Source organism: Xiphophorus maculatus, chromosome 18 (assembly GCF_002775205.1).
Source record: "Xiphophorus maculatus strain JP 163 A chromosome 18, X_maculatus-5.0-male, whole genome shotgun sequence".
In the NCBI taxonomy this organism is placed as follows: Eukaryota; Metazoa; Chordata; class Actinopteri; order Cyprinodontiformes; family Poeciliidae; genus Xiphophorus; species Xiphophorus maculatus.
The window spans coordinates 6,921,984-6,934,184 of record NC_036460.1 but is presented as its reverse complement, the minus strand read 5'-3'; the positions used below and the strand labels follow the sequence as shown (position 1 = coordinate 6,934,184).

Below are 12,201 nucleotides of genomic sequence, written 5' to 3'. Positions count from 1 at the left end.
GCAATTTCCACTCCTTTCGCCACAGATACAAACCTATTTAAGGTCACATCATTTTCTAATCTGTCTTCAATTACATTCTTCTTTTTACATTTGTGATCCGATCAAACTTTGCCGCAGTGTAAGATTGAGTCTAGAGGTAATAATTTCTCTTGTATAAGGAGGATAAATTGAGGTCCTTTGTGTTGTGCATTTATATGACTTGCAGCCACCTGGCTGCTGTCTGTGACTGGGAAAAAAGTACAATTCCTGAAGTTCATAAAGATTTCAATTACAAATGAAAAAATCTAAGTAATAAATATGTTAAGGTAACCTATATATTTCTATGCAAAACTGTATCTGTTTGAACATACTAATAATTCCTGAAAGACATTTTATTGTTCATTTTCAATTTCAATTTATTAACTTTTTTCTTTAAGTTAAAGAAAAAAGTTATCGTTTTATAAAAACAAAAATATAGAAATCTGTTGGAGAATTGAGCTTAACAGACTTGCAGTTTTAGTTGCAGTGAAAATGTTGACTTAATACAAATTAATGTCAACCTTTTTTGACTTGCTGGTAAAAAAAAACATGCATCGTTTTGCAATTCAACTCTGTTTGTGGTTTGTGATTGTTAATTTGGCACAATAAAAAAAGTATAGATACTTTTGCAAGACACTATAAGTATTATGAAAAATCTGAATGCATCCGTTGACCACAGGGCTTTAAATTTGTTCCTCTTGTCAATCAATCAAATTTTATCTGTATAGCACTTTACAACAGCGACCACTGAACTGAAGTGCTTTCTATTAGTGCAGTAATAAAAAAAAGAGAATAGAACAAAAACAACAAGATGGCATTAATAGGAACAAAAAAGTATCCTAGTTCTACAATGTGCTGAAAGCAGTTCCAAACAAATGCGTTTTTACCTTAGCTGTAAACCAAAATTGGTCACTGATAGTTTGCAATTCAAAAGGTAATAAATTCCATAGTTTTGGTCTTTGACCTAGGGACTACTAAAAGATTTTGGTCATCAATCAAAGAGCCCTGACTCTTCAAAGTGCTTATAGAAGATCAAAAAGAAGGCGCAATGCCATGAGAAACATTAAAAACAAACATTATTTTCCATTATCTTGTGCGTAAAATATATGTTTAAACTCTGTTAAGCGTAAAGTGCTTTGCAGGTGTCACCTGTATGTTTTCTGTGTCCTCATCAGGCATTCTTCACATGGGCAACGGAGAGAACGTGTTCATCTCCCAGCAGCCGCCCGTAATCGGCAGCATGATGGGAAACGGGCGCAGGCGCAGTATCTCCTGCCCCAGCTGTAACGGCCTTGCTGACGGAAACAAACTCCTGGCCCCCGTGGCTCTTGCTTGCGGCTCAGATGGAAGTCTGTACGTGGGCGACTTCAACTATGTGAGGAGGATTTTCACCACAGGGAACGTCACCAGCGTCCTGGAGCTGAGGTAACTGAGGAGCAGCCTACTAACATTCGCTGAGGACTACGAGCAGCTTAAATGGGCTTATACACAGGCTATAAACTACCTAGTGCAATTGAGATAGACAGAAATGCCCTAAAGGCAGAGGATTGATGGTCTGCCTCTTATTCACCTGCATCAGCTGGAGTTTGGTCCTTCGAAGGACCTTTAAAGGATGTAATAGGACTTCAACAGATGATGTCCTGGAAACAATACAGCAGTTCCTTCGGCCACTTAATGTGTTCACAGTTAAAGATAAAAGAATGTTTATAGTCCATTTTTTTCTCTTGCTTAATTCCATCCACTTCTTTTTGAATTTTTCTACTAACAACTTACCATTTCTTCTTCTTTCTGTTCTTTCCTCTCTCACTTTTCCTGCTTTTGGTTAACTTTGAAAGAAATAAAGACTTCAGGCACAGGTAAGCCCTACATAAAAAAATTTACCATCACCCTGTTTGTTGTTACAATTTCATTAGTTGTTTGTCTTTGTTGGAATCACAATTTATGAACAGTCATCAACATTTAAGAGTGAGCCAGTTTATTAGGTACATCTGGATACAGTTTAACATACCCAAAGGAGAACAAAGCTTCACTTTTTACCTTTCTACTTTGTCTCTCTTTAAACAAGCACTGGTGTAAGAATGTAGCCATGAAGGAAAGCGTTTAAAGTTCAGAATTAATTAGCGCAATATCCTTTTATGATTTGTTATGCGTGTATTTTCCAAATAATTTACAACCGAAAAGTCCTTAGATCTGCAGACTTTTTTTCCCCATGTGACGTGGTTTGATTTACATTGGGCTTTTTTGCAATCAAACTTAAATTTGTAAACAAAAACTACCTATTGTGCACATTTGTGCCACTATTGCAACAGCAAAATTATTTTTAATGTCAATGCTGTTTTGATGGTGAAATATTTTTAATTGTAGAACAGCGTCAGCTGAATGAGTGTACCCTAGCCCTTAACATGCTGGCAGCAGCATCGCTAATCAGAAAACAGCAGATCAGGGACAGTTTTATTACAATTGTTACATGCAGCAGTAGCGTTGGCAACATTGAATGGCATATTTTTACGATAATGCTCACCAACAGTGGTGCGTAAAGTCAAAAAGACATACATTTCTTGTAGTTGGTTCAGTTCAAGACTGGACTGCACCAGAGTTTGTTTAGAAGCTGACCAAAACCACCTCAAACAGTGGGTCTCGGCCCAGTTGTTTGGTCCGCCCCTGAGTTCATTTCAGTGAATTCACAACTTCACAAAATGTCCGGACCGATGGGGGAAACAAACTTTGATCTGATTAAAGCAGACCAGATGTGTCAGCTATGAGGACACCTTTAAACGAGCAAGACGTCTGTAACATTGAGCATTGTAACAATGTTTGGTGAAAATTCAGCACAAATGTTTTATACTAACTACCAAGCACAGTGGTGGAAGAGTGATGATTTGGACTTATTTTACAGCCACATGATCTAGGTGCCTTGCAGTATCCAGAATTTAATTTTTCTTTATTTTTCTCTGCAGATGAGTACTTATTTTCCCTACCACAAAATCTCCGCACCCTCTTCAGATATTCTCAGCCAGGACTTTAGTGAAGCAATGTCTGCAAAATGCCAGATAACTAGACGTACAAACACCTCTTACCATTTGTTGAGCACAGTGGACATGGGTTGATGATATTGCCTTGCTTAATCACTGAATCAGTGTAGTTCTCAGTCTACAAGTCGTTTTTCAACTCCGCAACCAATGCATTATGGAGTCAAACGTGAAACCGTCTGTCCACCAACTGAAGATCATCCACAACTGGGTTTTTTAAGCGTTTAAGTTGTTTTATGAAAAAGGCTGGGTCAAAATTTAGAACTTATAAAACAATTCTTTGTTTAATCAAACTGTGGAAATGTAGAATCTACTGACCATTTTTGAGGCATGAAACCGTAGAATTAGAACCAGCTGTGGTTTCATTTTGCTATATCTGCAGGTTAGTCTAATAAAATGACTATAGGTAAAGATTGTATCAGTAGCTTAAGATACAGACACCTCATTTTCCATGGCAGGAGGCAACAAGGGAAATCTCAGTGTGCCCTCTTCAGATGCTGTGTCTCAGGTGAAGGGCTATTGATTGATTTTCTGTCTAAGGGCCTTGACTTAAGCTCTGAAACACATAGTACAAATGAAGATAAAAAGCAATGCAATACTGGTCACTTGCTCTTGTTTTCTATTATTTTTCTGTCACTTTATTTCTCAATTTCTTTTTTTTTTTTTTGCACAGGTTAAATGTTATTTTCCCTTTACACATTAGCTTACACATTATACATGAGCTCTGCTCTCAGGAGCTCCACTAAAGAAATGTCAGAGCTGCAGTTCTTTATACTCTGCATCCTACATTTGCATCTTAAAAATGAGATTTGTCCAGGAAAGGTACAGCAAGTGTTGGTTTAAAATGGATGACCATTTCCTGTTCATGTAACAGCTGGCGATAGTATTGGGAATTGGGTGATTTAACTGTAGTTCTCTAGTGATCTAAGTACATCCCCATCCTCTACGACCAATTCCACAATAGCATGCAACAAAATCCAATGATTTTACAAAAATTATAAGTTGGTGACTGTAGATGGCATATTATAGGTCACAGCTTAATGTTAAGCAATACACCAGGGAGTTTACCAGCATGTAAAACCAGCAGTGTTTTACATGCAACTGGAAGACTGAAGTTAATTCACATATCAGAAACCACTTACTGAGCTTTACTACTGACCAACAGTATTATGAGTATTCAGTGTACAGCTGCATCTAAAAAGTTAGAAAATCATTAAACAGTTGGCAACAAAACACAGACAGTAGAGAGTAAGAAATAAACATAAATACAATATCTGATGACGTTATATAGCATGCAAATTATAATCTCAAAATTAAATTGGGCTTGAGGGTTGCAGTCTTTCAATGACAGATATGATTTCAATTGATGTTAGCACATTAACATTAGCTTCTGCTAACTACCATGTCAGTGTTGTGCTTTAGCGGAACTAATTTTTTCGAATAGTGCTTTAGTTTGCGATGCCCACCACTGCTGAGTGGCAATGGTGTTAGATTTTTTTAATAATTTATTTTTAGTAGGAAAAACAGTTTGAGACGCAGAGTACTTTTAAGTGTGTATTTAGCGTTGTATATTTATAATAGGTGCTTGACAAAATGCGGTAAAATTGAGCAAACTCATTAATCTTTTTCTCTAGAATGCCATTTGACCATTTTTATGTCAGAAATTGTGATACAATCTTGAAGCTCATTTTACCATTAATTTTCAAAAATTAAGGTAAAATATTTTGGCCATGCCAACTGTACCTATTGGAGATTTTCTAATTTTCTCTGAAATAGTACAAAAATAGTATTTTGTTGAGATGCACCTATATTCTCTTTGCCAGCACATTGCATCTGATTTGTGTTGAAAAGCAGCCAATGAGTCGGTTGGGTCACTTGTCGTGTTTCGACACATGTGCCTGAGGTTTGCTGTCACCACTGATACACTGAAGGTCAAGTGTCATTTAATATTATGTACCCAAGATGACAATAGCACAGACCCACTTGCCTTCCCTCTTGTATTTTAGAAACATAGGCTAGTGGTGCTGTCACGCTAAAAGAACCCCCAAGGTCTAACCTGAAATACTGTCTTAATCCACTTTGAATGACGCCAAGATGACAGGCCTCTCCACAAAGCTAATCTGTTCTGGCAGAATTGTGCCATACGCTGACAATGATAACTGTCAACATGTTTAATGTTGCGACAAAAATTACTTTGCTGAACACTTTTTATTTACATTTTTATTTTCATAAATAGTTTCACAGATAAATATTTTCAGATCACCAAGATAGAGTGATGCCATTCTATCATGGTGGCATCATGATAGAGTGATGATGTGCAACATTTTGCACAGTTGTTTAGCTGTGCAAAATGTTAAACCAGCAAATATTTTTGCACCACTCAGTATTAACTCATGTCAAGAAAGAATATGCTTAAATCAAAACCTCTGTATATACTGTAAAAGGCATACAGTTATTTGTACTAACAGTGCTACCACATTTATTGGCACCTGAAGAAAAGCTCTTTGGAGAAAAAGTATATTTTTCTATTTTGTTGGTGTAGCAAGAATAACACATTTTTGAAAAATCTCTGCAGCTTTTATTTTGGGTACATTTGTTTAATATATTTAAAAAATATCAAGTTAAAAGTCATTCTTATTCAAAATCGCCTGTAGCGTTGTTATTGTACCGAAAACCAATAACGAAACTTTTAAAAATATATTTTTTCACATTGTTAAGTTGTTCTTTGTTTCAATAATTTATTGTTATAAATGCCACATGATGCAGCAACTTATTTCTTGTAGCCACTGTGCTTGATGAGGATCCATTTTTATAGTCTGAGAACAAAAGGGAAGGAGAGATGAAGAAATCATCAAAGCTTACTGCCAGTTCAGGTACCACGTCTCCATAACAACCATTGTATGTCGCTACGAGCAAACCTTTTAAAAGCTGTTCAACATATTTGCTGAGGCGCATCAGCACACTGATGACATTAAGTAGCTATCAATAGTGGCCGTCAAAAAAGAAAACCACATCATTTCAAGCACCTACAACAAGGTCATGGGATTTTTGTATTACAAACTCACACAAGTCTGCCATAGGTCGTCAGAGTAATATTGAGTTTTTGGTGACAAACACTTCCTGGACCACCGTCATGTTTATCAGAGGATATGTGATTCTGTGGGCCTGTTTGTGTTTCAAAGTGCATCTTTGCGCTACCTGCAGATTTTAAAATGAAACTTGGGTGGGCTTTACCAGAACACTGAAAATTAATCACAGTTGGTTCTGTCAACAATATACTGACCTTTGGCCAAATAGGTGATCAAATCTGCCCAATAAATGTTTCCCCATACAAAACTTTACCCCTCTTCAGTGGCCTCTGCAGTCCCCAGACATAAATGCAAGAGAAAACCTACAAGTTGGAGAGAGCATAAGAAAGGACCCTGGATGATTTCAAGAGATTACTATAGCAAAAATGAATTTATTTCAAGGCTTTTTACGCATCTTTACCAGGGGGGGAAATAAATGTGGCAGGCGAGGTATGTTTTATAAGTCAGAAAATATCCATCGATTTTTCTGCAGAGGCTTGCATCTATCACAGAACGCAGCAGATTTAACAATAAAACAGTCCTATCTGTCACCTCATTTGTCCTTGTATGGATTCATAAAGAGCTCTCTTTTGCCATCTTTGTTTTTCACCATCTATCTTCATTTTTGGAAACCAGGAGATTTTATGTATCTTGGCTGTGTTTGGTTCTATTGTCTGTATGTCACTGCTGGAAATCTCGCTGAGCTTTAAAGGATTACTTTGTTGATTTTGCTGGGAATTACATGGGATATGTTTCTGCGCAAAGATATCTGCCTGATGGATGCCTAATGTCTTTGGATTTTTGGTTCAGTGTTATTTGCCTCTTACCAGCAGTAGCAAGGTAAAAATAAAATACAATGCATTTGTATTTGAAAGAGTAACCAGACTGCTGCGCTGTAATGGCTGGTTTCCCTTCGTTGTTTTCAGATAAGATAACAGGAGTTTCCTGTCTCTCTTTTGGGGTAATTAGGATTTCTGTCAAAGGAACTACTGGACCCAAAAGACTAGTACCCATCCAACTGTTTCTTTTCTTTAGTATTCTGAATTATGCTTGAACTGTTGTTGAACTCATTGTAATTTGAAGGGTACAAAAAGGGTCAAAATCTATTTTTATGTTGCGTTTCAGTTGTCCAGTTTACAAACAGAGGTCCTTGATTCAGACTTTACTGTAGACGACTCTACTCCTACGTCACGTTTAATCTCATTTCACTTTGTCATGTTTAATCTCATTCTATTTTTTTCTTCCTCCTATGTCCTGGTTTTAAACTGTAATTGTGCCCAATTGACTCTCTAAATGGCTTTTGAATCCATTTTAATTGTATTACACAATGTTTCTTATTGAAAGCGATGTAGCTGCTTCCAGTTTTATTGACTCCTTCTCTCTCCCTTCCCTTTGCTCAGCAACAGCCCTGCTCAGAAGTACTACCTGGCCTCCAGCCCTGTGAATGGCGCGGTGTACCTGTCCGATACAGGCAGCAGGAAAGTGTTCAGGGTCAAATCTCTGACTGTTGTGAACAACGTTGCTAAGAATCTGGAGCTGGTTGCTGGAACCGGTGACCAGTGTCTCCCATACGATGACGCTCGCTGCGGGGATGGAGGGAAAGCTGTTGAGGCCACTCTCACCAATCCCAGAGGTAATGTTTCACCAGAGCTGGATTGAATGATCAAGGCACCTTCATTGACTGGAAAAGCATGGAATAGTTTGGAAGTTAATTAAAGTATTTTTCTGATCTATGTAAGAATGGAAAACAGAATATAGAATACTTGGAAACATACATCTATCTTTATGTTTTCATTCCTCCTTCTTTCATTTGTTCCTTCCTACCATTTTGTTTAGTTTTCATCATGTTTGTTCCTTCATTTTTTCCTTTGCTCCTTCCTTTTTCATCCTTCTGTTTTCTTTCCTTCCATTCTGTTTAGTTTTTGCTTCTTCCTTTATTACTTCAACCATTCCTTCTTTCCTTCTTTCTATCCATTCATACTTCCTTTCTTTCTTTCTTCCTCCAATTGTTCCTTCCTTCCTTTTTTTCTCCCTTCCTTCTGTCCATCCGTTTTTCCATCGTGGCTAGTTCCATACTTAAAACCTACTTTAAAAGTATTTTCCATAAATCCATCATGATTTTCTGCTTTTAATTGATAAACTGTAACAAATAACACTATGAACTTTAAATTTAGAAAGTCACTACATTTTACATGAAAGATTATCTGAAAGACTAAATGTAATGTACAGAGTTTCAAATCAATCAAATTTTCTCATTTAGTATGAAATGTGTCTGTTTCCATTAATAAAACATACATAGACTCATATAGTATGTTACAATTAAAGTAGATTGCATCAGTCAATCAGCCAGAAAGCAGAAGATGCATAAACCTTACTGCTGCGGGTTTAGGTGTAATTTAATCAATATTTATAGTAATCATCATTTGCTCAGATGGTTCTATTGTTCTCCATTACTGATTACAAAATCAATCCTTGCATTACTTTTCATTGGTATAATTAGTGTTCTACGTTATTGCAGCTGATACCTCTTAATTGTCATTTAGTAGTGCTCTGTCTTCGCATTAGGTACAGATAAGCAAGATTAAACGGACGGATATTTTCTTCTGTTCTTACAGTGTGACTTTTATCTGCAGGCATTACGGTGGATAAGTATGGGGTAATCTTCTTTGTGGATGGAACCATGATTCGCAGGATTGATCAGAATGGTATCATCTCCACTCTTCTGGGCTACAATGACTTAACCTCCGCTCGACCTCTCAGCTGTGATGCCGTTATGGACATTTCTCAGGTATGGCCTCTCTTTTGTATGCCTTCTCATGCTCTTATCTACTTTCTGCAGGATTTTGACCCTTTACTGCTATCTAAATTAATTTACCTGCTGATATAGACATTTTCTGAAGCAGAACTCTTTTGCGTTAACAATTTTTTTTTTTTTTAAAGAATTGTATAATCTAATATGAATAAGATTCAAAGGTACAATCAGTTATTCTGCTGTCATTTTACAACATGTCTTTTAGATGCATTTTTATTTAGAAAATTCATATTAAATCCAAACTACAGACTGTTAAGGAAGAGTCGGGGGAGTTTTTTTAAACTACTCTTTGGAAAGTGAATATAATATCCATATATTTGCAAGTTTTGAAAAAAAAATGCTGCTTATGACAACTTGAAGGGAGGGCTATAAAGGCCTAGAAACTTGGTCTTTTCAAGCATGTGAAACTCTTCATAACCAGGAGTGTTAAAAAAAATCTGTCATTGTGAAATTAGACTGAACTCGGATAATCTTTTATATTGCATATTATAATCTTGCTATCATCTAACCATGTCCAAATGGAATGTTTATGACTATGAAGCTGCTATTTAACTCTTTTTGTCTTTAGTCATTTAGTGATTTTTACTTTTTTCAGTATACAATATACATTAACAAGCTAAATGGACCAAAAGTGACCAAAGGAATGCTGTAATTTCTTTTAGACAAAGATTTAAGATATTTATTTGTAGTTTGGACATGTAGGAAGTACATCCAGCTTCAAAATGAGGGATTTTGATATGGGGCACAGGTGCACACCAGCATCACTGCTCACTTAGAAGAGTGAGGACAATATGTTCTTTCATGTCAGTCTCTGATAACGTTATAAAAGTTGCTACATTTGTTTCTCAATGTTTTTTTGTAAAGGAATGGCTAAAAGAGTTAGAAACTTGTCAAAGATAGTGACCCAGCTGATTAGTTAGTAGCAGGAACTAGAACCAAGCTTCTGAAACAACTGTTTACTGTAATGTATGTCAGAGTTTAACTAAACTAGAAAGTCTGAAAATTGCATCAGTTTAATATAAATATTTCTTTATATATATTTATTTATATATATAGATATTTCTTTTTGCATAAAAAATGTGAAACATGTTGGTTGTAAACTGAAACATTAAGAGAAACATCTGCTAAAGTGGATTACATTTTGGCCTTTATTACTCAGTCAAGATATGCTGCAGGTTAACTCATCTGTAGCAAGACAAGACGCACAAGTCAGTCTCGGTACTGGCTCAGATTGATCTCAATCTTCCCTGGTCTACTGGAGTATTTTTTTTTCTCCTGTGAGATACTCGTTTCTGTTTCTAGCTGCTCCCAAACAGTTTTGATCAAAATTGTAGATGTTTATAATAACTTGGAAATTTGTTAAAGACACTAAGGGAGAAGAAGAAAGTTAAAACTTCCAAATATTTTAAAGGACCAATTGAGGACTTTACTGTCAGTGTTTTTTTTTTTTTATTGTTACATTTTTAGTCTGATGGAGCAGACATATATTTCAATAGACCAGTGGTGAGCGCCACTAACTGAAAAGCTAGTTGCAGGAAATTTTTAGTTGACAGTCTCTGTAGCTGTCAAGTTAGCTGCTTGACAGTAGACTGTTAACTTCTTGAAGAGTTCCTAACAGTCAATAACCACAACTTAATCAAGGATGTCAGTCTTTTTCAACTGAAAGTTTACAAAAAGGCTAGTAAATTAGCACTGAAAAATTTCTTTAGGGGAAGCTAGGTGTGCTAAATGTTTTCAAAGTTAGCAAGAACCCTAAAGCACCAAACAAAAATCTAGCTCTGCTATTAGCGCATTAGAGGATTAGAGGACGTGTGCCCACCACTGGGTTAGAGACATGGATAGAGTTAAATACAGGGTAATCCTGCTTGATATAACTTTGAGGCGACAAAAGTCTTGAAAGTAGGATGGAGGTTCACCTTAAAATAGAACAACTCTTAACATACTGTCAGAGCTACAACAGAAAACAACCTCAGATGAAAACAAATTTGTGTTAGAATAACCCACTCAAGACCATGATTAACTCTAATTAAAAATGTTCGGTAAGACTTAAAAATTGAATGTGCTAAGTGTTTGTTTTTTTTCAAATTACCAAAAGCACTAAACAAAACATTTGCTCCACTATTTGTGTATTAGCAGAAGTGTGCCCACTATTGTAACTGAATCTGTTTAATTTCATTCAAAATTTACTTTATTTTAATTTTCTACATCTAAATGCTGTACCACTTTCTAAAAATGGTACAGAGTCTAGCAGATCTTGCTGTTCCAGATTTGATGACACAGAAAATCAGAAACAAACACAGATGTCCCTGTCACATTTGAACCATTAAGTCATTGTTAAGGGCTAGCCAACAAACAATTTTTTCTTAAACAGCAGTAGAATTATGCAGTGCATTTCATCAGACAGCAGATACACTCAAAACACAGGTGGCACTGTATTTCTAGTTCTACTCTGCTACCTACATATCTCCAAATGATTCAAGCATTTAGCTGGTTTTGCATATTATTGAGCACAACTAGCAAACAGTTGCTGTGGAGTGCCACATGAAAGTGGGGGGAAGAAAAGCTTTTTTCTGTTTATAGGATTTCATATACTTGAGCAAAGCCTCCAGCTGCCCATTTCCAGACTCCCATCCTAAGGAGGGGATTTCATCCCTCCCACCACCCATGCCTTACCATTTCTTGGTTCTTTACCTTTTCCCACACACAAGCACCTATATGTGCTCACCTTCCCACTGCTGCTGCCGCGAGGACACATACAAGCTGGGTGCAGCTCGACAATGATGACAAATCACACAAGCACTGCCAGAGACACTCAGACAGTAAAAAGCATCCATTAAAAATTCATCCAGAGCACACGGGCTCCTACTTCAAACACTCTCTGTAACCTCGCTCAGAAATGGGTTTCTCTGGAGAAGACTCGTGGCAGTGGTCATTACTTTTGTTGTGTTCCACAAATGATTTAGCCAAGAAATACTGTCAAATTTCTTCCCTCTCTGATGAATTTGTTATCTTGCTGCACCAGGTCTCCTGTGAGAAAACTGCAGCAAAATTTTTCTTATTTCATCTTTTTAATCTTTTTTTTTATCTTTCAACTTTTTTTATTTCATTGCAAAACAACAAGAGTTTGAAATTTTTCAAAAGTCTTTATCTGTTTACACCATGGACTTAGATTGTTCCTGTTTTGCTTTTTCAGTCTGTTGGATTTCTGCAAAAATGAAAGACTTGCTTTTCTGTGTTCCCTGCTGAGTTCAGATTTTAGTCAAATAAAAAAACA

The 12,201-nt window shown here is 36.5% G+C and overlaps 1 protein-coding gene across 10 annotated transcripts in view; it reads left to right on the top strand.

Moving 5' to 3' along the window:
• Window positions 1-12,201, top strand: part of tenm4 (teneurin transmembrane protein 4) — a 216,871-nt gene that overhangs the window by 169,121 nt on the left and 35,549 nt on the right. For 7 of the 10 annotated variants that reach the window (XM_023351436.1, XM_023351435.1, XM_023351437.1 and 4 more), the window contains 4 exons: window positions 1,194-1,443; window positions 1,854-1,874; window positions 7,516-7,748; window positions 8,749-8,903. In XM_023351436.1, coding sequence (XP_023207204.1) covers window positions 1,194-1,443; window positions 1,854-1,874; window positions 7,516-7,748; window positions 8,749-8,903 — 659 coding nt within the window. The remainder of the gene's footprint in view (window positions 1-1,193; window positions 1,444-1,853; window positions 1,875-7,515; window positions 7,749-8,748; window positions 8,904-12,201) is intronic. The other 3 variants (XM_023351438.1, XM_023351433.1, XM_023351430.1) reach the window with 1 other exon arrangement.